Source organism: Barbus barbus, assembly GCF_936440315.1.
Source record: "Barbus barbus genome assembly, chromosome: 7".
NCBI classification, from domain to species: Eukaryota; Metazoa; Chordata; class Actinopteri; order Cypriniformes; family Cyprinidae; genus Barbus; species Barbus barbus.
In genome coordinates this window covers 22,882,570-22,909,830 of record NC_136735.1, presented here as the reverse complement: position 1 = coordinate 22,909,830, position 27,261 = coordinate 22,882,570, and the positions used below count along the sequence as shown (strand labels likewise).

The 27,261-nt window shown below is 35.8% G+C and overlaps 1 protein-coding gene across 3 annotated transcripts; it reads left to right on the top strand.

Annotated features, from left to right (window-relative positions):
• Window positions 1–262: 262 nt before the first annotated feature.
• On the top strand, window positions 263–26,541 carry LOC306872057 (coronin-2B-like). 3 transcript variants are annotated; one of them, XM_079420400.1, is made up of 13 exons: window positions 263–1,001; window positions 3,720–3,778; window positions 11,049–11,249; window positions 14,299–14,415; window positions 15,652–15,801; window positions 18,226–18,405; window positions 18,840–18,956; window positions 21,579–21,683; window positions 21,791–21,887; window positions 22,490–22,602; window positions 22,745–22,835; window positions 23,050–23,336; window positions 23,450–26,541. In XM_079420400.1, the coding sequence occupies exons 3-13, from the start codon at window positions 11,049–11,051 to the stop codon at window positions 23,579–23,581; spliced, it is 1,590 nt and encodes a 529-aa protein (XP_079276526.1). In that variant the 5' UTR covers window positions 263–1,001; window positions 3,720–3,778; the 3' UTR covers window positions 23,582–26,541. The 3 variants fall into 3 exon arrangements, with proteins under 3 accessions (XP_079276526.1, XP_079276524.1, XP_079276525.1); XM_079420398.1 differs by lacking the exon at window positions 3,720–3,778 and having other exon boundaries at window positions 908–1,001; XM_079420399.1 differs by lacking the exons at window positions 263–1,001; window positions 3,720–3,778 and adding an exon at window positions 8,599–8,883.
• Window positions 26,542–27,261: the final 720 nt, after the last annotated feature.

Here is a 27,261-nt window from a genome sequence, read left to right as displayed (position 1 = left end):
TATTAAAATATTAAAACTCTTAATTCATGCCTTAGTTGCAGATGTTTTTCGTAGATTAAAAAAAAAAAAAAAAAGCCGGACCGGATTTATTATTTATCGTGCATTTATTCTTGGTTAAACATGTATCCCGTACATTACTTCATTTATTTATTTGCATGTTTTGTGTTCATATTTGGCCCTGTGATTTTGTGATGGGGGGAGGGGGGCAGTGTTCTCGGACGCAGGTTATGGGTTATATCATCTCCCCACCCTTTACTCCACCGCAGCACCGCCTCACACCCAGACGTCGAAGAAACGGGACGGATGGTGAACGGAACACGCAGAATAACAATGGGCGGGACTTAGTGCGTGCAAGTAATTTCTAATTGGACAGGTATAATTAGTACAAAAAAGTAGGGTTTGTTTTCAATTTTAACCATACCTTTGAACTAAATGAATATTAAAGTGTGTCGGGAATATTCTTAATCGTGGGAAATTGCTGTCCAGGCAAATGCTAGCATAACACACACACTGCGTGTCACGTGGTGTAGGTTACTTTTCGCCTCGCTGTACAAGCTTGGACCAATCATAGTAGTTTTGTGATTACTGAATAAGACTTTTATTTAATGATTTTACAGAGATTGCTTTACGATATTTCTATTTGTTTCCCGGATAACAGTTCCCTGAATTAATACATTTAAACGATTACACATTGTAGTGTTTAAATGTATCGAATTAAACGAACAGTGTTGTGGGATTTGAATGAAAGTCAATGGTGCGTTTGTCTTCCTGAGCGCCCAAGCGCCCCTTCAGGAGGACCAGTTTGGGTCCCATAATGAACACTAACAGATGCCAGCTGATGCTCACACCTCACCTCAAACACTGCGGCATCATCCTACAATCTCCCTCTCTCTCTCTCTCTCTCTCTGACACATTTCTGCGAGTGAGTGTTTAAAAAGACGCGGATCTAGTAGCCCGTGGGTTATTCTCAGTTCTCTTCATACTGCATGACCATCACAAAGGTAAGAACCCGTAATTATACACACTTAGCTGTAGTTTTCTGCGCAAGGGTTCCAGACTGTGTTTATTATTAGGCTATTATAGGCTATTTTATTGACGGTGATTGAGCGACTTTACATGAGACCTTAGAATATCAATGATTTTGATCAATTGTAAATCAAAAATGTAGATTTGATCATTCTACCAATTTACTGTTGAAAGCTTTCTTTTATATTTCAGATTGTAACACTTTGCAATAAGGTCCCATAATTAATGCATTGACATAACTAACAAATGAGCAATAGCCTACATTTATTACATTATGAGCCTGATTCGTTCATTAAAATTAATAAAAGCTTTAGAGGTACAGGCCTATTTTTATTGTTAGTACATGTTAACTAATAGGCTATTATCTAATGTCAACCAATTAAAACTTATTGTAAAGTGATGTCTGATTTATTGCGTTTATTTTTAGACTTTTTCAGGATCCCTTCTAGTGCTGAACTGACACTTACATCACTGTACATCTTTACAATGAAGCATGAAAGTTTATTTATTTATTTTTTTAACATTGACTAGAATGTTTCAAATGTGAACAGCTATAGTATCACATTCATTAAAGAGATAGCCCTAGTTCACCCAAAAATGAAAATTCGGTCATCATTTTCAGTTTTGGAGGAACTATCCATTTAGTGTCCATTTTCCATTTGTGACAATTATAACCACAGTTTTGATAGTCTAAATAAAATGTATAATTTCTATCAAACAAGCAACCTGCACATGTATTAAATGATTACTCTTTTAAAATAAATATACAAATAATCATTATCATAATCAATTATCATAAAACACGTGTCTTCCAGACCACCAATGTTTAGTCGAATTGGCTTGAATACTGTCATTCTTTAATATTAAATGGAGGAAATGGCCTGGCTGTATTGCTGAGTGAGACAGACAGACACCCAGGGGAGGCCAGGTAAAGAAAGACAGTTCAGAAGGGTTGCCAGGTGTCAAAGTCCTGAGGGTGAAACATGTTAAAGAGAGGTGTGGTCGTGTTCAGACGTCCATGAGCCATGAGTGCTGCTTTAGTCTGGGGCTTTATCTGGACACATATGACTGGCTCTTCTGTCCATTCTTACTCTTTAATGGTATTTTTGTCTGTACATTTGCAACAGTTCAGTGATAATTCTCAGCTTATGCTGAGGTGTTTGATTAGTTGCTTGATTTCAAGTCAGGTGAGAATACTTACTGAAGCAAAATATTTTTGTACAGGGTGAAAAGAAAGCATTTGTACAGGGTGAAAAGAAAAATGCCAGTTTGAAGGCTTAACCCTCTTTCTTACTTGGAAAAGATTTGGTTGAACCTGCATTGATGATACACAATTACAATCTAGTTTGCTAGCACTGTCACCACACAAGTAGCGTGACTTGGTGAGTGTTTCAAATTTTTTTTTTTTTTTTATTATTATTATTATTGTTCAATTAGCAAATACATGAACTAATATGATGTAAGCTTTTAATCACATCTCCAGAGCTGCCAAAGTTGTACATAGCACATTTGGTGTTTATGGCCCCATCAGCATTCTTTGCTTCACATATTTTTATTAAATACAGTTTTGCCCTGTTTAAAATGAACTCTGCTCTTGGTGTGAACAGATCATTTGTCCATGATTTGTTCTAATTTTACATTTTGTATTTGGTTTTAACTGTAAAAAAATACTGTAGAAGTTTCTACTCAACGTAAATAAGAAGTTCCATCAAGATCTTGATATTCAGAGACCTTGGATTATTTTACTTTTCCCTTCTAGCTTTTGACCTTCAGTTGATGAGGTCATAGATGAGTTATGGTGGTCAACTAATGCACTAGCCGGTTATTGTTGAACAGTCAATTAAAGGTTAAACAATACACTATTAATTTTGAAAAAGGTTCACCAAGAATTTGTTTGATCAAAAATACAGTAAAAATAGTACTATTGTGAAATATTATAAAAAAATTAAAATAACTGTTTTCTGATCAATCAGTAATCATTCTATGCTGATTCTGTATTGTACATAAAAAATCAACTCTTATTGATCACATTAGCTCAGTTTTGACCTGACGGGGTCTTTCATTTTGTCTTGCTTTTGGTGAAGTTAGACATTTGTGGATGGAAATGCACACCCATATATTGATTCAATGTTTTTTTTTAGAATGACAGTCCAGCACTCAGTTGTTGAGCTGTTGGGGAAAGAAACAAGTCATCATATGCACATCAATAATGTTCTCTTGACATAATTGTAATACCTCAATGCTACTTTTTTTGTCCAAATTTAATTTGTTCATTCAATAAATAAAAATATCTAATTTATCTAAAAAGTTAATGTCAGAACAAGCACATAATTGTTGTCGAGCAAATAATAAATTAGCAATGCCACAAATATTTTAATAAGCCTTAGACATTTTTAATTCTTATGCACAGTTAATTTGACACATGCACACATGGTACATGGTCCTCAACAATTAGCACAGAAACCTCAATAACAATCAACAAACATGTTGGTTATTGTATGTCTATACAGTATATATATATATATATATATATATATATCTGTGTGTGTGTGTGTGTGTGTGTGTGTGTGTGTGTGTGTGTGTGTGTGTGTGTGTGTGTGTGTGTGTGTGTGTGTGTGTGTGGAGAGAGCTGTCCATCCATTAATCATCTACCAAACAAACCAGTTTGTTTTATTTTTAGCTTCTCATTACAGTTACTGTACTGCACTCTGAAACCCATCAAGGAGCCTTTCCCAGCATCTTCTCTTCCTAAGTAAGTTATTGAATGGCATGGAATCTTCCTGACTTCACATCCCTCTGTAATGCTCAAGTCATTATACATTTTGTGTGTGCAGCACATCCCTGCTTTGTATTAGTCAATAAACATATTGATTTAGTTTCAGGTTTAATAAAACTCTTCTGAATGCCATAGAGTTTAGATGAGCAGATGGCTGTATTGTTTGCAATATTAGGATATATAGTTTCACTCATTTAGGCAGATGAACAGATCATGAATAGACATTCATGATTTCTATAAACAAATTGTATGTGGATGTATTTAGTGTCCATTGTCTATTATATAATATACAGTGCCATATATTATAATACACACTAAAACATCACATAAGTTCCCCATTCATCATCTGTTTGGGGGAGAAATTACAATTTTATTTTGGTAATGTTAACATATATTTAAGAATCAGCAGTTGTTAACACTTAACTTATGAACTGTAAAAATACTGACCACTGGGTCTTCGAGGAAGCCATAGATCCTTAATAACATAGTACCAATATTATATGAATTAATGTGTCTGCTAGCAGAGTAAAGCCATGTGACACATATGAACTTTCCACCCATATTACAAACATTCTTATAACCTGGGATTCACTTTGTGAGCTTCAAGTGATGTTGCACAATGTTGACTTAACAAGAAACTACTATTCATGTTGTGTAATAGCTGAATACATAATCATAGACTGTTTTGTTTCTCTGAGGAATGGAGATGTTTATATCCAGAAATGTCTCTTTCAGGACCAACAGATTGGTGAGCCTCAGTATAGCTAGATTTTCTCTCTTAAGAGGGAAATTCAAATGTAAGCTTTGAAAGTCAAATTGAACAGTCCCACTTTTTGAAGAAAAAAAGAGCATGTGCAAATGAGTCACGTCCTTCAGCTTTAGCACATTGGTAATAAATTTACATTTTTCCTTACTCAACACATGCATTGACAAACTGTTGCTCACCTTAATGATTTCACCAAACCCAAAAGTAGATCACCTCCTACCAGTCCCAAATAAAGATTTTTGAGTATTTGCTGAGCAAACCGCATGAAAACTGAATATGGGGGACATATGCAAAACATGTTTACACAAATGTGTTCTAACCTGGAAATTTTGTTTTATGGTTGCTTCAGAAACTACTTTTTAATCTCGTGTTTACTTAGGTCAGGGTTTAGTGAAGTTGGTACGTTATTTTTTAAATTAACCTTTCAGCACCACTTACAGAACATTTCACTTCAGAATGGCCACAATACGTATAACAACCAATGTAATATAACGTTGCCAGATTCACGTTTATTTTTCTCGATTAAAGCAAATGCTCTTTGCTTTAATCATGCAAGAAGAAATTAAATTTCATTGTGCAGAAATATCTTGCTTTTCATTGAGCCTGGGCTGGTGTTACGTTTGTACTCCAAGGAGGTACACAAAACACGGCAGGCAGGTATATCAAAAACAATAAGCTTTATTCACGACGACAAAGGCAGGTGTAACACATACAATAGCGGACAAATGAACAGGGGAGAACATAGGCTATAAAAGGCAGGTCACAATCAAGGGAGAACAGAAACAGGTGTGGAGTTAATTGACTAATAATCATGGGGATAAACTAGGAAGGTAGACAGGCATAACTAAACAAAAACAGATCTGAATCGTGACAGTTCGCCCCCTCCCGGAACGGCGTGTCCTCGTGCCGAAAAACAGACCAACAGAGGAGGGAGGGTGGGGGTTCAGGAGGCGGGCATGGAGTAGGAGGGAGCCGGGCAATGGAAAAGGAGGCAAAAACAAAAACAGTCCAAAAAAATGAGTCCAAGGGGGAGTGGAGGGTGGGAGGAACCAGGGAGGAGCCTGAGGAGCCAGATGGCAGTTCAGAGGCCAGCCAGAATGACACGGTGGAGCCGGAGTGACCGAGGATGAAGGTGGAGCCGGAGGGAGGGAGGAACCCGACGGAGCCAGAGGAACGGAGGGATGAAGCGAAGCTGGAGAAGTGAAGTTCCGTGGAGTAGGCAGGGGGACGACTGACCAAGGCGGAGCCGGAGGGACGAGGGAGCCCGGCGGAGCTGGTGGAATGAGGGGCCACGGTGGAGACGAGGGAGCCAAGAGCCAAGGTGGAGCCGATGGGTCGGAGGGCCGAGGTGGAGTCCGGATCTCGAAGGCTGGAGGCGAAGACTGGGGCTCCTCCAACCCCGAGGTAGCTGGTCGCAGGAAGTCCCGAAGAGCCCATGGGCTCTGGAAGCCCAGAGCCCATCGCGGCCGGCTCGGGCTCTGCAGCTGCGGTGGGCTCTGGCGAACACTCCGTGCAGCGAGAGGGTGAGGGTGGGCTGGGCTCTGGTTTGGGAGTGGGGCTGGAGCTGTCCTCAGCAGGGCCGACGGAGAAAAACAGTCCATTATTCTCCAGCACCCACTCCACACAAGCGGCGAAATTCTCTTAGGGACCGTTCGCTGGAAGGCGTGCCTTACACCGCTCGCTCAGGTTGGTGATGTAAAAAACACAGAGCGAGCGGTCAGGGAAGTGGTTAAGGCACGCCAGATCGAGAAAGTCCCTAGTGTGGTCCTCCAGCGAACAGTCCATCTGCTCCAGGCACAGGAGTTGGACGGCGGGAAGATCCATAGCAGGAGAGGGAAACCAAAAAACAAAAGAAAAACGCTGCTAGATAAACTTTGTAGATCCGCTATTCTGTTACGTTTGTACTCCAAGGATGTACACAAAACATGGCAGGCAGGTATATCACAAACAATAAGCTTTACCCACGACAACAAAGGCAGGTGTAACATATAATAGCGGACAAATGAACAGGGGAGAACACAGGCTATAAAGGCAAGTCACAATCAAGGGAGAATAGAAACAGGTGTGGAGTTAATTAACTAATAATCATGGGGATAAACTAGGAAGGGAGACAGAGACATAACTAAACAAAAACAGATCAGAATCGTGACAGCTGGTTTTAGTTTATTTGGACTCTAATATTCTTACATAAATAACTGCATTTTTTTTTACACTTTACACTTATACAGCTAAGAACAAGATTTTAATGTAACATTTTGTGTTGAGAGCTAGACGTGATCGAGGTTTTATTGCTATCTAAAACTGCTATCACATCACTGGCTTATTTTTGGACTTTAGGGGTGTCAGTTAACAGATACTGTTACTGACTCAGTTTCATGATCTTGTGTTGGTGCAATAAAGCAATAAAGTTGCTCTTTTATCATTGTTTATTCAGGACGTGCACTCATATCCTTATTCCAGATCAAACTTCACCCAAAGACCTTCTTTGCAAGAGTGAAGGGTTGAGACAGGATAAACAAACTCAACCAGACCCTCCTAGAGAGCCCATAGCTGACATTTATCATATCAAAACTTTTGGGGTCAATTAACATAACAAAGTTCAGTGACCTGGATACTCCAACACAATACTAATTCCAGTGCCCCATCCTCACAGTCAGGATTTAGTGAGGCCTCAATGGCCCAGAAACTGAAACCAGGCGGTGTATTGTCAAAATGCAGATCTCCTCATTCAAGATCAAACACCTTTCCACACTGAAAGATCTGAACCCATAGAGCTTTTCCTCTGTTGTAGCTGGTTATTAGCATAATGTCTGTAATCTCTGCACATTAGTCAGCTCTAAAGGCCTCCAGAAAGCTCTGTGTCAAACTGCTCTCTAATTGCTTGGATAAAAGATCCTGACCTCATCGCTAATGGTAGTGTGAACTTCTTTTTTTTTTTTTAGTGATCGACATTTGCCTGCAGCAAGTCACCAAAAAGATGCAGTTAGTAGGTTTTTTCAGTGATTCCTATCCTCTCATGCCTTGCAGGTGTTCAGTTACTAACATACCTTCTAGGTGAAACTTGAACTCATCTGACAGAAGTGATACTTCCGTCTGCACTTTTTAGACTAAATCTGACCTGTGGACTGGACTTTGTCCCTGTGTGTGTTTATGCTTCTCATATTGAGTTGCATCCAGTAACTCTACCACTTTTACGACTCCAGTCCTCATTTCCTGTGTATTTGTTTTACCCTGCTTATTTACATAGCATAAACATATTTCTATCAAGCCTCTGCTGTACTCAGATAACACTCGGTAATGACCTGAGCTTTCCTTGATGTACAGTAACAGAAAAACAGCCTTGGCTTCGGCTCAGTCGAAATGTCTGTCTTGCAGCAGACAGAAACAATGGGTGATATGTCAAATATTCGCAATACATTCTTTTGGAAAAGAAAATGAACAAATGCACGCACCTCCAAAAGAACAGACAAACTAAATATAGGTCCTTGGCGCAAAAATAGAAAGGTAAATGTAGAAAAAAGTTGTCATACTACAGCTCCATGGAATAAATAATTATTTAAAGTCCCACAGAATTAAGCAAAATTGTGAATATGAAGTTTAAATCTTTCCTTGCCTCGCAGCTCATAAGTATGAGAGTGTTAAGAGAAATACCGTAATCTTCTCTGATTCAGACTAAAGCAGTAAAAATTCCATTATTGTTTCAATCCTGTGAATAAATCCGAACTGTCTGTTTCACTGAATCGATTCATATTCTGGTTCAGTAGTGTGCATGATTACTCTGAATTCTTTGTGTGACTTGTTTGAGTAGATGTTTGTTATTTGGCATATTAAAAACATTTCTTTAAACGCAAGCTTAAAGCAAATACAAATGTCAATACATTTATTGAATATAGAAGTATTAAGACATTTTAACACCCTAGCCCTAGTGATTAATGTACAGGAAATCAGTGTGGAGAATTTGTCCTATCTTTCCTTCACACCTCCCCGTCCCCTGCGCTTTCTGCTATGAGGCGCCGCCCATTTAGGGAGTGTGCACACATGATCTCTTACCTGCTTCGCTCACAAACACTGGACGTGCTTCTGGCATTCTGTCCACATTTACAGAAGCTGCAGGGCAGAAGTTTAACATCTGTTTTCTCACTGTCTTTAGGGTTTTCTTCCTTTATTGTCATCTTTTCTTTGTCTGTGATGTTTTACAAGAGATCTTAAATGGAATAACTCTGCCTGTGGAAGTGGCAAATAGGGATTTCTCCAGTTTTATATCTTCATCTTCACCTCTGTTCTCTCAGGTCTTCGTGTGCTCAGCACAGACAGGGTGAGTAGTTTCCACAATTAATTGTGATGTTACTTTGTGATTCAGATATATTGCATTCTCACTTAAATGAACCATCCAGATCTTTAAAAACTACATTAGTCCATTTCATGCCAGATGGAGTTTGGAGAGATATTATAATGAATACTATACTATTATAGTTATGGTATCTACATGTCAAGGCTTAAACATTTTTGGTTATGATAATGCAGTAATTGATATTAAGACACTTGTAATTGTAAACCTTTCATCTGGAAAGATGGATTTAAATGTCGTGTACCATATCGTGTCTGGATGACGTCTACCCTTAATTTTTCAGTTATTCTATTAATTGTGCTTCAAACATTAATAAGAAGGTTTTGGTATTGTCATGATTTTTATATCTATTGTTACCAACCACCACACCTACACTAGATAATCCATCACTTCGTTAATTATTACACCAGCCTTTGAAAGCTGCACAATTCAAACATATACAAACCCTGCCACAGAAGGATTTGCTCATATATTTAACAGTGTTGCAGTGTTTCATGTTCTCTACTTAATTTCAATATATTTTAGTATGTATTTATGTTAAATTTTCAGACACAGAATATAGTGTTAGGATACGTGTTTGTCCACCCTTGGCCTGTATTGCCTAAGTAAGACTGTTTTTCCATCCAGGATGCATTGCTTTTAAAGGGAAGATTAGTATGTTAATCTCAGGTGTGTTGAAATATATGTGCGTTTGTTTTTTGTGTACGTCGGTATACTGTGGAATCACCTGAACATTTTTAGTTGCATATAGTTGCAGTTCCAGTCAGGCAGCTAGAAACCATCAAATCTGTAACTCTTATCTGTTTTAGTCACAATATTCTCCAGAATTGTATCTCCACACTCAGAATTCAACTGCGCACAACTCGGATATGTAAATACAGTTGTGGAAACACCAGACTTTCTGCAGCTTGATCTTACTTGTCTAGCTAGTACCTGTTAACTTTATCCTTCAATCAAAACCAGTCGCACTGTTTTCACAATGCATTTATCTACACTGTCATCAGGGTTGTTGCAGACATTTCTGAAAGGCATTTTGTTTTGGCAAGTTGTTGGAAGCTGGCTAGTAAGGTTTTTCTTCATAGTTTCCCGCAGAGGTGGATGATAATTATGCCCACGTGGATATCTTTATGGGTAGCTGAGAGTATCATCAGAAATTAGCTATAAAATGTAACAATCAAACATGTATCGGGATGGATATGTGTAGATATTTTTGAATGTGAATTAGAATTCTGTGGAAATCTGTGTAGCTCTCTGTGCAGGTTATTATTATGTACAAGTCTAAAGAAATTAGATTAATCTGAAGATGGGTTTCTTTTCAATTAATTTGAACTTTTTGTTCATCAAAGAATTCTGAAAAAATTACTTTATAAAAATGTGTAATGTTTAATGTCTTTATAAAAAATATTAAGCAGCACAACTTTCTTAAATATATTAAACTAGAAAATTGTTATTTTGAATGATCATCATCTTTCACAATACTGTGTTCCCTGTATTTATTGAAAAAAACACATTAATACATTTAGCCCAGTGTCCTTCTTTAGATTAACGTGGACATTTAAGGCTATAAAATATATGTGAATAGATATGCTATAAATTGAATAGAACTGTTTTATTAAATGGAGCAATTTTAGTCAAAATTATTGCAGTTTTTGTTGCAATATTATTGCAGTTTTTTTTACACACATGTGCATATTTCACTCTGACCTGGAGGCTGCTATATTTGCATCATGGACATTCATTTCCAGTTCACTCTTTTAAGATCCTTTGGAAAAAGAATAAATTAAATCATAATAAAGGAGGATTAGAAATTAGTATTGTCATATTGTGTCCATAATATTTACTGATTAATTGTTGCAGGCCAAGTAACTTTTATGTTTGTGTTCTGTTACATCTTCAGTATTTCATGAGCTGATTTCATGATCTTCATTGAATATTAGACTTACCCAGAAAAATACTCTTTTTACACAGAACTTTAGGCCCTCATGGAAGCCACTTCTGAATATTTTTGAGGTTAAATAATTGTGATGCAAGTTTTTTTCTCTCCCCCCCATAGGCCTGTTTATGTCTTTTTCAAAACTTGTGTAATTTTGTCAGTAATGTCAAATGTGTATCCATCTTCTGTTTCTATCTAGATGACATGGCGTCCTCAGTACCGTAGTTCCAAGTATCGCCATGTGTTTGGGAAGCCGGCCACAAAAGAGAACTGCTATGATGGTGTCCCCATCACCCGGAGTGTTCATGACAATCACCTCTGCACCGTCAACCCTCGCTTTATCGCCGTCATCACTGAATGTGCAGGGGGTGGGGCCTTCCTGGTACTGTCCATCAATCACGTGAGTGAAACACGCTCATATCTGTGACTAGCACTGATAATATAAGGACTGCAAACGCTTTTAATACCCTCCTGTTGTGTTTGCGTTATTGTGCATGAAGTGAAGTGACATACTGCCAAGTATGGTGACCCATACTCGGAATTGGTGCCCCATACTCGGAATGCTCTGCATTTAACCCATCCAACGTGCACATACACAGCAGTGAACACACACACACCGTGAACACACACCCAGAGCAGTGACAAAAAAGTGACAAAAGCAAAATTGACTTTTGCTTTTGTTTTTGCTTTTTGCTTTTGCTTTTGCAAAAGTGACAAAAGCAAAATTGAATTTAGACCCACATTCAATTTTCAGCCTGCTTAACTATTTATTTCTTCTTGAAATTCTTTGAATATTTCTCATTTAGGGTCATGAATGTGCAAGCATCAAAACAATAAGTGTAATACTGCTTTGAATTGTTACTGTTGTTTTTCAGTACTTTAGAACGTGTCCTGTTCAATTAAATATTTTTTTCTGCGCAAAAAAAAAAAAATCATGGATTTTTACGATTTATGATTTGCAGAAAACAGCCACTAAAATGTCATTCAGTGTAACAATCTTGTCAAGCATATTTACCACAAGAATCAGTTTTGACATTTTACGACTAATTCGTTTTTCCCCAAATACTACTTGTAATTTAAATTTTTTTAACTTTGCCTCTATTCCATTTTGGCCATTTGTTAGCAATATTTTTAAATCATGTAAATTGCAATAAAATTTAGTATGCTCACTTATTCTTTATATATATATATATATATATATATATATATATATATATATATATATATATATATATATATATATATATATATATATATTTAGTGCTGTCAAATGATTATCGCATCCAAAATAAAAGTTTTTGTTTACATAATATATGTGTGTGTGTACTGTGTATATTTATTATGTATATATAAAGACACACTCATACAGTATATATTTTGAAAATATTTACATGTATTTAAATGTATATGTTTATATTTACATAATTGATATTATATATAAATGTATTTAATGTACAAATAATAACATAACATATTTTTCTTAAATCTATACATGCATGTGTGTATATTTATATATACATAATAAATAATAATACTGTGTATATCTATTTATTTACATAAATGTAAGTGTTACACTGAATGACACTGAATGAAAATGTTCATGAACCCACATTTTATTCTCCCAGAACATATTTGAAACCTGAAAAGTTTACATTTAATGTGCTTTCTATGTATATAAAATCACTTTTGTAAAATTTATTTTGAAGCAGACATTTAAATGTTTTGACCCACTTGGAAAGTTTCGACATACACTAAAATTTTTGTTAGCTTTTGTGTTCACAAATCTTTTTTTTTCTCACAAATTTGTATTTTTCATTCTCTGACAAGCTACACTAGAGGTTTTCTTGTTTTAGGTAAGTCATTTCTATTTTCACAGTGTAAATGTTTGGTAAATTGGATGGAAACAAATGTAGGTCTATTTGACCCATGACTCAAAAGTTGTACCCAGGTTTTTAACATAATAGGAAGGTTAAAGGACAACCTGGCGAGTTACATAAGTTACAGTATCTTCACTTGTTCTTCAGGGCAAATGAAGACCTTTTTATCTGCATATTTATGAGCTTCTATTATTTTACAGCCTAACATACCAAAATAGCTTCTTGCACTCTTTCTTTCTGTCACACACACTCTCCTGCACGCTTACCTGTTCTGACACACTTAGCTCTCTGTGTGATTTTATTGGTCTGTTGACTCTCATGTTCAGTCAGATATTACCTCATGTCTCAAGAATGGCACAGGTTACATGAAAGCCTTCAGGCATCTTTCTGTATTGTCTGTCTCTTCTCCTTTCCCCCAACATTATATGTCGTCTAAAAAATTAGTGTTACATTATTGTTAACTTAAGTGCACAATTTAAGGTGCTTTTGTAGCAAACAACATATAAAATAAAGTGGTCTGGCCACACAATACAAGTTAATGCGTGTTTCATCATTTCAGCATTTTAGTGCCTTTACCCACAACCAATGCCCACAGTTTCCAGTTTAGATATGAACAATGATAAAGTCAAGTTGTCACCTGTTAACTGAGTCATTTGTGTTACGTAATTGTTTTCTTTGACTACTAAAGGATGCTCTCCTTGTTGAGACTTGTGTCTTTTGCAAACACATTTCAATGCTATGATTCTTGGTCAAGCTTGCAATGACTTATATCTAGTTTTTTTTGTACTACACTACAAACAGTCTAATCTGTATCTTATTTTTTTGTAAAATATCTAAATAACTGTATAAAAAGTCAATTGAGAAGCATTTTGGCTCGTTTTCTTTTTCTGAATGTTGAATGTATAATTCAATATAAGTGTTCTCACCAACGTTGTCACTTGTTTTAATATAAATTTAGTGAGATTTATACTTAAAACAGGCAAAACAAGAAAACATATAATGGTAAAGCTGGATGTTTTATATACTTTAGTGTCACATGATCCTTCAGGAGTCATTCTAATATGTTGATTCAGTGCTTAAGAGACTTTCTTATTATGTATGTTGCTGAATTGCTTATGTCATTGTGGATTCTTTCATAAATATAAAGATTAAAAGAAGAGCTATTATATGAAACAGAAGTCTTGTGTAACATTATAACATTATGTCTTTTCCATCACGCTTGCTCAATTTAATGTGTCTTTCTTTCCTGAATACAAGTATTAACTTCTTTTACTAATCTTACTGTCCCCTATTTTTTTAGAACTGTACATTTTATAAATCAAGTTTTTATTGCAAACTTTTTTTGAACAATGATAATAATATTAACCTAAATAATTAACTGGTTTTATTCAAGTCAAATATATTATTAACTTAAATACATTGTTATAACATTTAAGTTAATCGCTGGTTACAGCTTTCTACTCTGTAGATTATTTTATCAGCACAGACTAACTAGGCCATGCTTAATATACTTCAAACCTTGACCCCATGATTGTCCCCTCTATATTTACACACATATTGGTGTCTTCTCAGACTGGCAAGGTTGACCCTCATCATCCGAAGGTTTCTGGTCACAGAGGCAATGTACTTGACATCAAATGGAATCTCTTTAATGACTTCTGCATAGCATCTTGTTCAGAGGACACCACAGTAAGTGTGGACATATAGTGTGCATACACTCACAGCACAAATTCAGACTGGTGCATGTTCACATTTCACTGACTAAAATGGATCTGAATATCTCATATCCCACTTTCTACCTTCAGATCAGTAGCTGAATTCAGACAGATGTTCTTGATACATTTTAACATTTTTTTCACATGTATGAAGAGTTCAGATGCAAAAGCCACGAATAATACACGTTCAACGAATATTTTTGCTTCAAATCCTCTAAATCCCAGCGTCAGCCCATTCAGAAATATTGGTTTGTTGGCAAAAGCCTCTAAATGGCACTTCCCTTGAGATGGGTTGCAAAAGCCGCTATGTTCCGAGAACCAATCAGAAGGTGAGAATCGAATTATATGATTCCGAGCGGTTTCAATATAACGGCACGCTGAGGAGCCGGTTTTTCTGTGAAAATCGTTTTAGATTCAGATTCAGATTCAGATTTTTTACATAAAAGATGGAGTATGATTAAATGGATGTGTCTGTCTGACATTGAATATCAGAAGAAAACGTTATTTACCGCGAAACTCTGCCCGTCATAAGGCAAAAGAAAGTAGATACAGTGGAAATGGCTCGGTCGCAAGTGTAGCATGCACTCATAGCAGTTTATCGTGCAGTGCCGTTACTTTGAAGTAAACAACAGCTCTATTTCACTAACGACTAATGCCATTCTTCTGTCTCATATGGATGTTATACCATCAGATGTATGTATTTTTAATGCATTTTTAATGTTTGTGTAACGTCTGTTTTTTGTTGTTAAAATAAATTTGCTGCCATTTTGTGCTATTGTGGTTATACTGTGTGAAACTTTTCTTTTTGTTTTGTTTTTATATTTTTGGGGGATTTTTGCCTGTATTCAGACAGGGTTTCTAGTTGCATCTTTAGTGATTTTTCAACTATTTACTGTCTTGCCCCAAAGAAGTGGATTTAGAGGTTTTTGCCAAAAAAAGCACAAGTGGATTTAGCTGGTTTTGACGCAAAAGAAAATGTAACCAATTAAAAACCAATGGTTTGTCTAAAGTGATATATATAAAAAAAGTTATGTTATTCACTAACTAATTACCTTATCATTACCTTTAAAATGAAACTACTGAACCTGATCATAAGAGCCTGATAAAAAAAATGCTCATTTAAAAGAAAAGAAGTCTGATGGATTTAGAGGGTTTTGCATCTGAACTCTTCGTATACAGTTTATCATTTGTGCCCATGTTTGTTGTTCAGGTAAAGATCTGGGATATCCCTGAACATGGTGTTTTGAAGAACATCACAGTGCCTCGGAAGGAGCTGCAGGGTCATTCACGACGTGTCGGACTCATTGAATGGCATCCCACTGCCAACAACATCCTTTTCAGTACTGGCTATGACTACCAGGTACTTAAACTACACACATACTTTCTCATGGAATGAAAACAGACAAGATTCTGTGAATTGGCCCACGGGTAGACATTTAAAATATTCACAGTGATAATAAGCTCTTAGCACACATCACCCTTTTGTGATCCTAAACTTCCTTTCCAGTGGCCAGAGTCCAAAAAGTTGTATGGTTTTGGTGTGTGAGCGAAACAAATAAAATACTCTCCCGCAGCTGTTTCATTTATAACCTGAAAGAGTCCCAAAAATCTGCAGTGACTTATTAATATTGGAAGAGAGGCTGAGGGATCTCTTAAATAAATGATACAGCAATTAGTTAGACAAGCAGTGTTCCAAAAACACTCATATATATATATATATAGTGGTGTGAAAAAGTGTTGGCCCCCTTCCTGATTTTTTATTTTTTTGCATGTTTGTCACACTTTAATGTTTCAGATCATCAAACAAATTTAAATATTAATCAAAGATATATATATATATATATATATATATATATATTGTGGCGGGCTGAAGAATCACACTACCGAGCAACGTGAGGTGAAGTCCCCGGAGGGTGTATTTATTCACAGATAAACAATAAAAGGTGCAAGTAAGTGCCGTTCGTGCGTGGTTTCCTCTTCCCCTCTGGTGCTCGTGTCCCTCAATCCTCAGCGTGGCGTGCAAAGTGTCCTGGTGCTGGTGGCGGGCTGAGCAGTAGTCAGGGCTTTCTGGAAGTAAGAGAGAGAACACACGTTAGCGGTCCGTCTTGCAGGAGGCATTGCTCACCAGCTTCTCCTCTCCAGCGGCTTTTGTAGCGCTCTCTTAAGCCGCTGCAGCTGGACCTGATCAGCCCGCCGTGACGAGGTGCAGGTGATTCTCCTCCGTTGCCAGGGCGACGCTGATAGGCTCCCGGGACAGGTGTCACAATATATATATATATATATTAAAGCAACAGTGAGACATTTTATTATGACACTTTTATTGAAAGTACATTTGTATTTTTCTGTAAGCTTCCATTTATCCTTAAGTTTTGTTTATGGCTTATTTTATTAAACATGTAATTACAAACTTTACAACCTAAACTCAGTATCTAAATTTAATATAGCTGTATCAGCAGTGAATGTGCCTCATAGTATGCAGTGTTCAACATTACATCCTGAGTCAGTTTTTCTATACTGAAACTTGTTTGGTCAAGAGAAATAAAATGGGGCAACACCACCTTTTTTATTTTAGCTATACTAGATGCTTATTTTTATATTAAACATTGAGCTCTAATATTACCCTATACTGTATTTGTTGTCCTTTTTACAGCCCTAGGAGTATTTACTTTTATTTCAGATCTGTAGTAATAGTATAATGATATAATATAATCAGAATAATTAAATAGTTGTTGACCCTGGGTTATTGATTCCTTTTTGATCAAGAAACAGATAAGCTAACTGTTTAGGTTCATCTAAAGTTAAATTAGATTTTAGTTCATCTAAACATCTGATGCATTTTTGTGTCTGGATGTGTTTTCAGTCCATATTACAGTACATTTCTTGGATGATCGTAGTCAGACTGATTCATTGTTTCTAAATCGTGATTTCTTGTCTAAATAAATTTACGCTGACTCTGTGCATTTGCGACTTCCCACCTCCATTTGTTGCTCATTCCCCTCCAGCCAGCCAGATTTAGAACAAAAGCGGTTTTAAGCATCACAGTTTCCCAATCTTCTTATTCATGGTCCCCCGCCCTTTCCTCATTTTTTTCTGCTTGAGATTTTTTTTTTGTGCTGTCCTGAGGCAGTGAAGGTGGGTGTTGAGCAACAGCCTTCACAGCGCATATGCACACTCACAGTATCTCGCATTCCTTGCACGTTTTCTGCAGTAACTGTAGGAGTCAGTGTGTATAAAAACTGATTCAAGAATGAAATGTTCTGCCCCAGTCTTAAGCTGATTTTAATCAATGACATCTAAACTTTGTGTGGAGGAATAATTTCTTTAAAGAAAAATACAGCTTAAATGTGATTTGCAGTGGTACCCATTCAGAAGTTTGAGGTTGGTAAGATTTTGAATGTTTTTGAAAGAAAAGAGTCTATTTATTATAATCAATAATACAGTAAAATGGTAAATATTATTTAAAATATCTAGTTTCTATTTTAATATATTTTAAAAATCTATTTTTTTCTGTAATGGCAAAGCTATATTTTCAGCAGTCGTTAGGCTACTCCAGTCTTCAGTGTCACATGATCCTTCAGAAATCCTCCATTCTAATATGCTGATGTAGTCCTCAAGAAACATTTCTTATTATAATTATATTAATGTATTAAACAGTTGTGCTGCTTAATGTGAAAATTTGTTAAAACTGTGACAGATTGTTACAGAATTATTTGATGAATAGAAAGCTCAAAGGAAATGTGACTTAATTGACCTTAAGTGTGTTTGTTTGTGTGTTGATGAGTAGGTTATGGTGTGGAAGCTCGATGTTCCTGAGCAGGTGATCAAGAACCCTGTGCGGTCCATCCGTGTGCACTCAGATGTGGTTCTGTCCATGTCCTTCAACACAGACGGCAGCAGGCTCGCCACCTCTTGTAAGGACAAGAAGATCAGAGTGATTGACCCACGTACTGGCACCCTTTTACAGGTGTGTTGCCTTTAGGCTAATGTTCTCCTCTATCTGTCATGCATATGTTTTTGAGGCTCATATTATTATTATTCCATTCAATTTTAACCCAGTAATTAGTCCTACACTTAATTTTGATTATAAGCTGGGACGCACACGGCATATCATATGTGTACTTGCACAGAAATGCACTTCCCCTTGGCTGCCCCTCTGACACCACACATCCAAAACTAACACCTTTAAAACCTTTACCCAGAGGTCAGCATCAACTCAGAGTCTTACATTCACACTGTAGTGTCTCTTCATGTGACTCAGGTGAACACAAGTCTTCAGTTCATGATTTATGTCATTTTATAAGACATGGTTGACTGATTTTTTTTCACCAAGTAGATTTTTTAGGAAAGAGAATGTGCATTTGTTTTTAAATCTCACTGAACCGTAATGTGTGATTTCAGGAGACGAACTGCAAATCACACAAAGCCAATAAAGTGCTATTTCTTGGGAACCTGAAAATGCTCCTCTCCACGGGCAACTCACGCTGGAACCATCGTCAGATTGCACTTTGGGATCAGGTAGGTGACTCTCAAAATAGGCTTCTTTATTTTTCTTTATTTGTATAAAAACACACAGCATGTCTTCTTTTTAGGGCAAATTTTTCATTCATTAATCGAAATAAATTCTCGATCAGAGCAACTACGGCTAGCCTGTCACTTATAAAACAAGACCGTAACCATGTCTTGAACATTAGGGACCCATTTTCCCATAATGGTATAAAGTATAAAAGAATAGAATGGTAAAGGAAATACTAGGCCTAATTCTAGTAGGAAAGTAATCATTTTGAACCATTTGCAAATAATATTTTAAAATATGAACTAATGCTGGGCAATGATTAATCGCATCCAAAATAAAAGTTGTTGTGTACATAATTTATGTGTGTGTACTGTTTATATGTATTATGTATATATAAACACACACATACAGTATATGTTTAGAAAGCATTTACATGTATATATTTATATTCATATAATTTATATTATATATAAATATATTTAATATATAAACATATTTTTCTTAAATATATACATGCATGTGTGTGTATCTATACTAAAACACATCTTATTTGTATATATACCCAATATGTCAAAAACGCAAAACATTTAAAAAACACTGTAACATTCAGTTTGGAATTATATGAATCACATAAATGATACCAGAACATATTTGTTTGTGTGAAATTTATATTTCAAAACATAAAAATATCAAGTAGTTTGCATCACAGGATATTAGTGTTGGTCGTTTAACATTTTTATTGTAAAACAATTTTGTGCTGGTATTGCTTCTGTGAAGAGTAAACTCCATTTACTTTGATTTGATTATACATCTTGATCATTTGGACATTGGCAAGTGCTATTAGAAGGCTGGCTTTCCTTACTTAAAGGGGTCATCAGATGAAAAATTCACTTTTACATGATGTTTGAACATAAATGTGTGTTGGCAGTGTGTGTACACATCCACCCTATAATGATAAAAACGTGTCCACCCAGTTGTATTTTTTTAATCCCTATAAATAATACCCCCTTTTTCAAATCAAGCCGTTCTCAGATGCTTGGCTGTGTGACGTCACACAAACCAAGGCCCCTCCCATGTTTGTGGATTGACACGGCCATCTTACCTTAGACCCGCCCTGAGTGAGCTGTCATCAATCCGCCATTGTTTCGATGCCGGAGCAGGTGTAGACAAGAATGGCTCCTAAGTGACTGAGGCGTTCTGTTGTTGGATGTAATAATGAACATAGCAGTCGACATTTACTCCCGACGTCTGAGCCACTGAAAACGCAGTGGATTATGTTTGTTTGTGAAGGGAATGCGCCCCTGATCTATCTAAATGCATCTATGTTTGTGCGAATAATTCGTGATCCAGCCTCACAGAAGAAGTGAGTATAAAGTTATTTTATGAATCTTTGCAAACCGCCCTTCCTAATAATAACTGCAAGTTCTGCGGTTACAGCAAACAGTACGGCTCATCTCCCCACAGAAGAGAGGGGCGGGGTGAGCAGAGCTCATTAGCATTTAAAGGGAAATGCAACAAAACAGGTTGCTGTGAAAAGAGCTGATTTTAACAAGGTAAAAAGGGTGTTTTTTACACTACCATTAAGAAATTTTAACCAAATAACGTTACAGAATTTTCATTAAAGCCCTAAAGATTCATATAAACTTGTGGAAAACGGGCATCCGATGACCCCTTTAAATTCAAGCAGATCTGATGAAAGCTATAAGACAAGTTCAAAAAAGTAAATTTTCAACAAAATTATAACTGGCAGAAGAGTTTTCTTTGGAAACTGAAACCCTTGGGTGCATTAAACTTAAGCATAACCAAAGGAATTGGTGAGGGAAAAAACAGGAATTAAATAGGAATTATACATTATTTTTCAGAAGTTTGGCACCAGTAAGATTTTTTCTCCAGTCTAGAATAATTGATTAACAAAATGTTTAAAAATACAGCGTTTATTTGAAATTTTAGAAAACGTTTTGTAACAATGTTTTAACTGACACTTTTGAATAATTTTTTGCATATTGACTGATCAAAATCTTACTGACCTACTGACTCCAAAAATTTGAAAAGTAGTGTCTATATATATATATATATATATATATATATATATATATGCAATACAGTTCATTATATTATTTCATATTTTTTACTAGTAGTTGCACTGGCACTAGTGTTAGCGATAAACACTCCAAATTTGGACTTTTCACAAACAGAGGAATTCACTATGGGGGAGTTATCTGTGTTCACATCTAAATATCTGACATTTTTGTCACTTTTGGTGGTATTTTTACCCTAAGCCTTGGTTAATTTCTGACTGTTTGGTATGGACCTGCCGTCTATATACAAGCTCTGTTCTGACAAGTTCATCCTCAGACAGACATTCCTAAGAAGCAGTATAAGTAATGAGCTAATCATCACTTTAGATTTCCCCCTAGTGTTACAATCATGACATAGCAGTTATTTTACTGACCATTACAATGCAACTCATCTATATTCCTGAGAGTTAAATATGGATCGAATGTAGTAATAACTTTACATTGGTATTTTTGGAGGTTTTGCTTAAAAATAATAATAATAAAAGTTGTAATCTAACAGTATTAGATATGTTAAGTGCCAAAATCACGAGCGTGTGTGTTCTGCAGGAGGACCTCTCTCAGCCATCTTGTTCAGAGGACTTGGACGGTTCCTCTGGTGTTCTCTTCCCGTTTTATGACCCTGACACACACATGCTTTACATAGTTGGAAAAGTGAGTACATATAACCAAAACTACCAGATTTGGCAAATAGTTTTTTTTACTGCTGTATTGATGATATAGGTTATTAATGAATAACACAATCCTCCTTTAATCTTTAGGGTGATGGAAATATCAGATACTATGAAATCAGCCCAGAGAAGCCATATGTGCACTATTTGACTGAATACCGGTCTCTTCTACCACAGAAGGGAATGAGTGAGTACTATATGTATAGTTTACATGTATACACACACAAAAACATACTCATAACAACATCATAAATCTATTACCCATTTTAACGTTCCGTTGCACAAGTAGGCAAAACATCAGCACAAATCAGCGTCTACAATCATTTGAAACTGGTTTATCCTTGTTGCACTTTTTTTCTTCACAACTCTTGTCAGGTTTAGTAAGCAAATGGTTTAAATACTTTAGATGTCAGAGAAGTACTGTGCTATATTTTACCTTCAGCTAGAGCAGACACACACACACACACACACATATTAACACACATACACACTTTTTTTTTAGAGAATGTTCAACTTCATCTTTATGAACCCCGAAAAATGCATGTGCCACTTATGTGTACTCAAAGAGACTTAACAATTTGTAGTAACATCAAATGAAAAGTTTAAAGTACATATCAAATCATTGTTTTAAAAATCGTACTTTATGTGTTGGCTAACATAATTAAGCTCATTCAAAATACTTGATTGTAATTTTATCTGTTGTGTTATTTGAAATTACTTTTAATATATTAATATACAGTTCATATATTTTAAATTGTGACTTAAATCAGTCTTTGCGTTCTCTTCCAGGTGTCATGCCAAAGAGAGGTCTTGATGTGTGTTCCTGTGAAATCTTCAGATTCTACAAGCTAGTGACAATCAAAAGTCTCATAGAACCTCTATCCATGATTGTTCCACGAAGGGTATATACACAATTCTGTTCACACATGCATCCAAATACAAAAAATAAGATAAAATGTAGAGCTAGTTCTCACTTGACCATGCTATCCTTGTTGATGAGGATCTTTAGCAGTCTCACAGAGGTTATTGTGTTCTGTTCTGCAGTCAGAGTCTTATCAAGAGGACATTTACCCCATGACAGCTGGGAACAAGCCTTCCATGACAGCAGATGAGTGGATCAGTGGTCTAGACAAAGGTTGGAGTCTAATAAAAATTAAATATTTATATATTTATTTATTGATTGTATGTTTTGGGTCTCTTACACTCACCAAGGCTTCATTTATTTAGTCAAAAATACAGTAAAAACTGAAATATATACTAATATAATATTTTATATCTGCCTAATATTTTTGTGGAAACTATGATAAAGATATGATTCAGAGAATAAAACTTAATTACTTGTTCTGCAGGTCCTGTGATGATGTCTCTGAGGCCCGGAAGTAAACTGGACTCATATGTGGAACTGGGCTCAGGGAAAGACCCAACAGAATCGATGGAGACACAGCATTCTTGCAGTCGGCCAGGACTATCACTGCTGATTCAGGAACAGCTGGATGCCAAAGAAGGGAACGCACACAAAGAATCCCCCCCTACCTCTCTGCTCCCATCCACAGATGATAAGAGCAGCTCTACAACCTACGTTAGCAATGGACAACTAGATTCCACGCGCAGCTCGCCACCAAAAACAGAGAATGAGGTATGCTACATATAGCTTATAGCAGGTATCCCCCTTAGCTAAGGGGCTACTTGCATAAAAAAGTTTTCATACTTCCCTCTAATGTGTGTTTATGTATGTGTTTCTGCATATAGCTACGACAAATGTTTTATAAGCAGCAGGAAGAGATCCGAAGGCTGAAAGAGCATCTTAACCAGAAGGATGTGCGGATTAAACAGTTGGAACTGGAGATCAAAAATGTGAGAAACTCACAAGCCGATCTTTAAAAGAAACTGTAGTACATCACACTGTCAAAAGTCGTGTCTGCTTTACTAACATTCACATAAAAATGTTCTGCCTCATGAATTATGCTGTAAAGTTGCGGTCACATTTACAGATGTCTAGTCATTTCTAGAGGAATCCTTGCGATCGGGAGTTTTGTTTGACGGCAAAACAGTTCAGTCCTCAGAGATTTTGTTTGTGTTCAAGTTGGTCACACGAATTTGAGCCATTGACCAATAGAAAGCTGCTTGGATTGAAAGTGACTCTGTGCTTCATGCATCTCTATACTTCTGACAATGCACAATAGACCTTTTTGCCTGCAAAATTTTGCTAATGTGACCACGCCTTGAGGAAACACATGGGCTACATCCACATTTCTAATGTGTCTTTATGGAAAGTCATTCCTTGTATGCACATTTTGTGCACATATATACTGTACAACCTTCATGGAAATTTTTATTAGACTTTAGCACTATGCAAACTTTTTTTTAGCTTGTGATCAGACTTGTGATGTTTTGTTTGTTTGTTTATTACTATTTTTTAAAAATGGCGTAAATGAGCATATGTGTGTTTTGTTATATAGATTGGGTTATTTGAGATTTTGCTTGAATATAATTGCAATGAAATTTCTTATTTAGATTCATTTTCTATTTAAATTTCTGTGCAAATGGATGAGTGATGTGGGATGAAAGTGTGATAATAATTATGCAAATGCAAAATTTTTAGAACAAAGGGAGGTAAATTTGCAAATGTAAGTTCTACACGTGTGCATTATGTTATAAGATATTTAGTTTTCTGTGTGTTCAAATGCTGATAAAAGAGTTTATCAAATCCCAGCATGCACTGAAGTGGTAGCATTGTGGGAACTGGCTGGGGTTCACACAATATCTAAGGAAAGTCAGGTTTAGGTTCAGTAATTCCTTCAAGCGTATGGGCCATCCACTGACAAAATCCCATTCTGCAACATGCTTGCTATGAACTGCCAAACTGTTCAAAATGCATGAAAGTACCACCACATTTTATTGGTTTACCGTGTTTAACTCAAAATGACCGTTTTAAAAATAGTTGTCCATTATGAGCCTTTCACAAATTTGAACAAGCCATACTTTTTTACAAATTATTTTAATAATGTTCTGTTTATATATGGATCTGTATATGCACATGTCAGAATATATAATCGAGTAAGAGGTTAAAGATGCTATTTTAAGTGTTGTTGCTTAAATATTTAAAAATATTCACTAAATGTTGTCCAAACAACCTTGATTGCAGTCTTTTAATTTTTAATCCTAAATTAAAATAAATAGGATCATTTGAGCTATCCGCTAAAAAAGCCAAATAAAGAGGCTTGTAGACTCAATAAGGCATTCTCTACAAATAAATGATTGCCACAACTATACTTGACAGTAGGTTTCATTTGTTATCATTAGTTAATATGAACTAACAATGAACAAGACTTCTGATTTATTATTAATCTTTAGGTTCATTTCAACATTTAATAATTATACATTTTTAAAATCAAAAGATGTAACATTAGTTGTGCTGTGTACTAACATGAAGAAATGAACAACTGTTTTATTAACAGACATTGTTGAAGATAATAAATGCTGTTGTGTTACAGAAAAACATACGATGATTAAAAAATATAGGAAATCTAAAAGTAATGTGTCGTGGATAAAACCTTGATGATCTTTATAAGAGCTGACAAAACAATTTTATTTCATGAAAGAGAATTTGGTTGCTGCCTTCTAGTTTAATCTTAAATGGGCCACTTTATTAACTGAGATATATTTTCATAATTTCTTTTAAGACTGGTCAAGTATTTTGGAAAGAATCCAGATTTAAGCCTGGGTATGTCATTTTCAATTGTGCATCATTTTATACAAAACGTTTCCATGAATGAGCAAATGTGTGGAGCACAGGGAGACACACACACACTTGTTTCGCTATCCTTGTGGGGTCTTCCATAGGCGTAATGGTTTTTCTACTGTACAGACCGTATATTCTATTGCCCTACACCTAAACTTAGCCCTCACAGGAGACTGTGCATTTTTAGATTTTCAAAAAACACACACACACAAAATAAATTGTGACTGGTATCCATTTGCAGGCAGTTTGGGTGATATTCATGCCTGTCTCTCAAACACACACAGCTTTGACAGACTGGTCAAAATGAGTTGAAAATATATGCAATTTATTCAATTAAGTAAATGTTGTTTAAATGCATGTTATTTCCATTCACACCTTCAAACTTCTAATTCATCTTATTGTAACACTCAAATTCACAGACACAAACACATTTCTTGTAATGCCATATTCAACAAAACTAAAGAGGTGTTGATATGGAGAGAGTCTGATATATATATTTAAGTATTACTAGAATCAGAGTATGAATTATATATACTGTTGAGGGGGCAAATTAAAAGGTTATGGGAGTGAGAATCTAGAGGTGCATGTCCTGATTTTTTTATCCACAGTGTAAAACACAAATCAGTTTGCATGTTGCATGTTGAACAGATTTCAACATTTTCATAAAATTATTTCATATAATTTTGAGACATCTTCTGGCCCCTTTTGAAGTTTACTCTGGCACCCTAAAGTGGGTCCCAGGCCCTTGGTTGAGAATTTGTAGCCTTGCCTGTTTATAAGAGTCTTGCAAAGTGTGTCCTGATTCCTTACCACAATTATTATAGCCCAATGAAAACGGCAATACAACAGTAATAAGTTCTAAACAAACCATATAAAGAATTTACATTTTACGATGGGTATATATTACATAGATTATTTCTTGTAGGATGTTAAGATGTTGCTTGTTCTACATGATCCCTGCACACACTACACATTTCTGTGAGTTACCAAAAGATGTGGTGTCCTCATGTGTAACAACTAAAGTGAAGGTAATTTGGAATTAATTTGTATTTAAAACTACTTTGAATAATAAACAAAAACTAAACATCATAACTTCCATAAAAGGTTTCATTACTGTTTTACTGTTATATTTAGCTGATAAAGCCTTTAATAGCCATTTAATGGTAGGTTTCTATTATGAAAGATTACCCCATCCGTTACAAAAGGTTGAATGAACCGTATCTTTTTCTTCTGGGCAAAAAACTGTGAAAATATTCAACAGCTCTTTTCACTCAAGGCATTCAGGTTTGGGTTTCTGCAGAAACGGAATGAATCAAAGCAAACCTATGCTGGGGAATATCCACTGGAGTACAACTAGCCCCAAACTCCTTTAAATTTTACAAATATGCTAGTCACATGAAATATGTGCAAAGTATGACAGGACCATATGTGGAACTAAAGGAGTTCATTTGAGCAGTTCCTCCCTTTGTACACTACATACTATATTTATCATCTGATTCTTGATTGGATTTGATCAAACATTAACAGATTTACCAACATGCATCTTCTGAGAACACTTGTGATTTATTTTTAAAGAAAGAGTCTAAGTTTATCACTGCATTTCAATTATATTACAAATTCTTAGTCAAAGCCATTTAGACCGGAGCACTTCAAGACCTATATATATATATATATATATATGAAATAAAAGTCATAGATTTATCAATTTAAAACAGCAAATAAGAATTAACTTGAATTACGATCTCTTCCGACTTGGTTGTTTTGATTGTATTCTAGAAAATAATAAAACGAAAATAGAAAAGGCACGGTAATATGAAAA

Bases quoted from the DNA above. Each gene is read 5' to 3' on its own strand.
- LOC306872057 (XM_079420398.1), top strand. The intron at 14,416-15,651 runs GTAAGTGTGGAC...TTTGTTGTTCAG, and splicing joins CTTGTTCAGAGGACACCACA to GTAAAGATCTGGGATATCCC. The intron at 21,684-21,790 runs GTGAGTACATAT...TTTAATCTTTAG, and splicing joins TGCTTTACATAGTTGGAAAA to GGTGATGGAAATATCAGATA.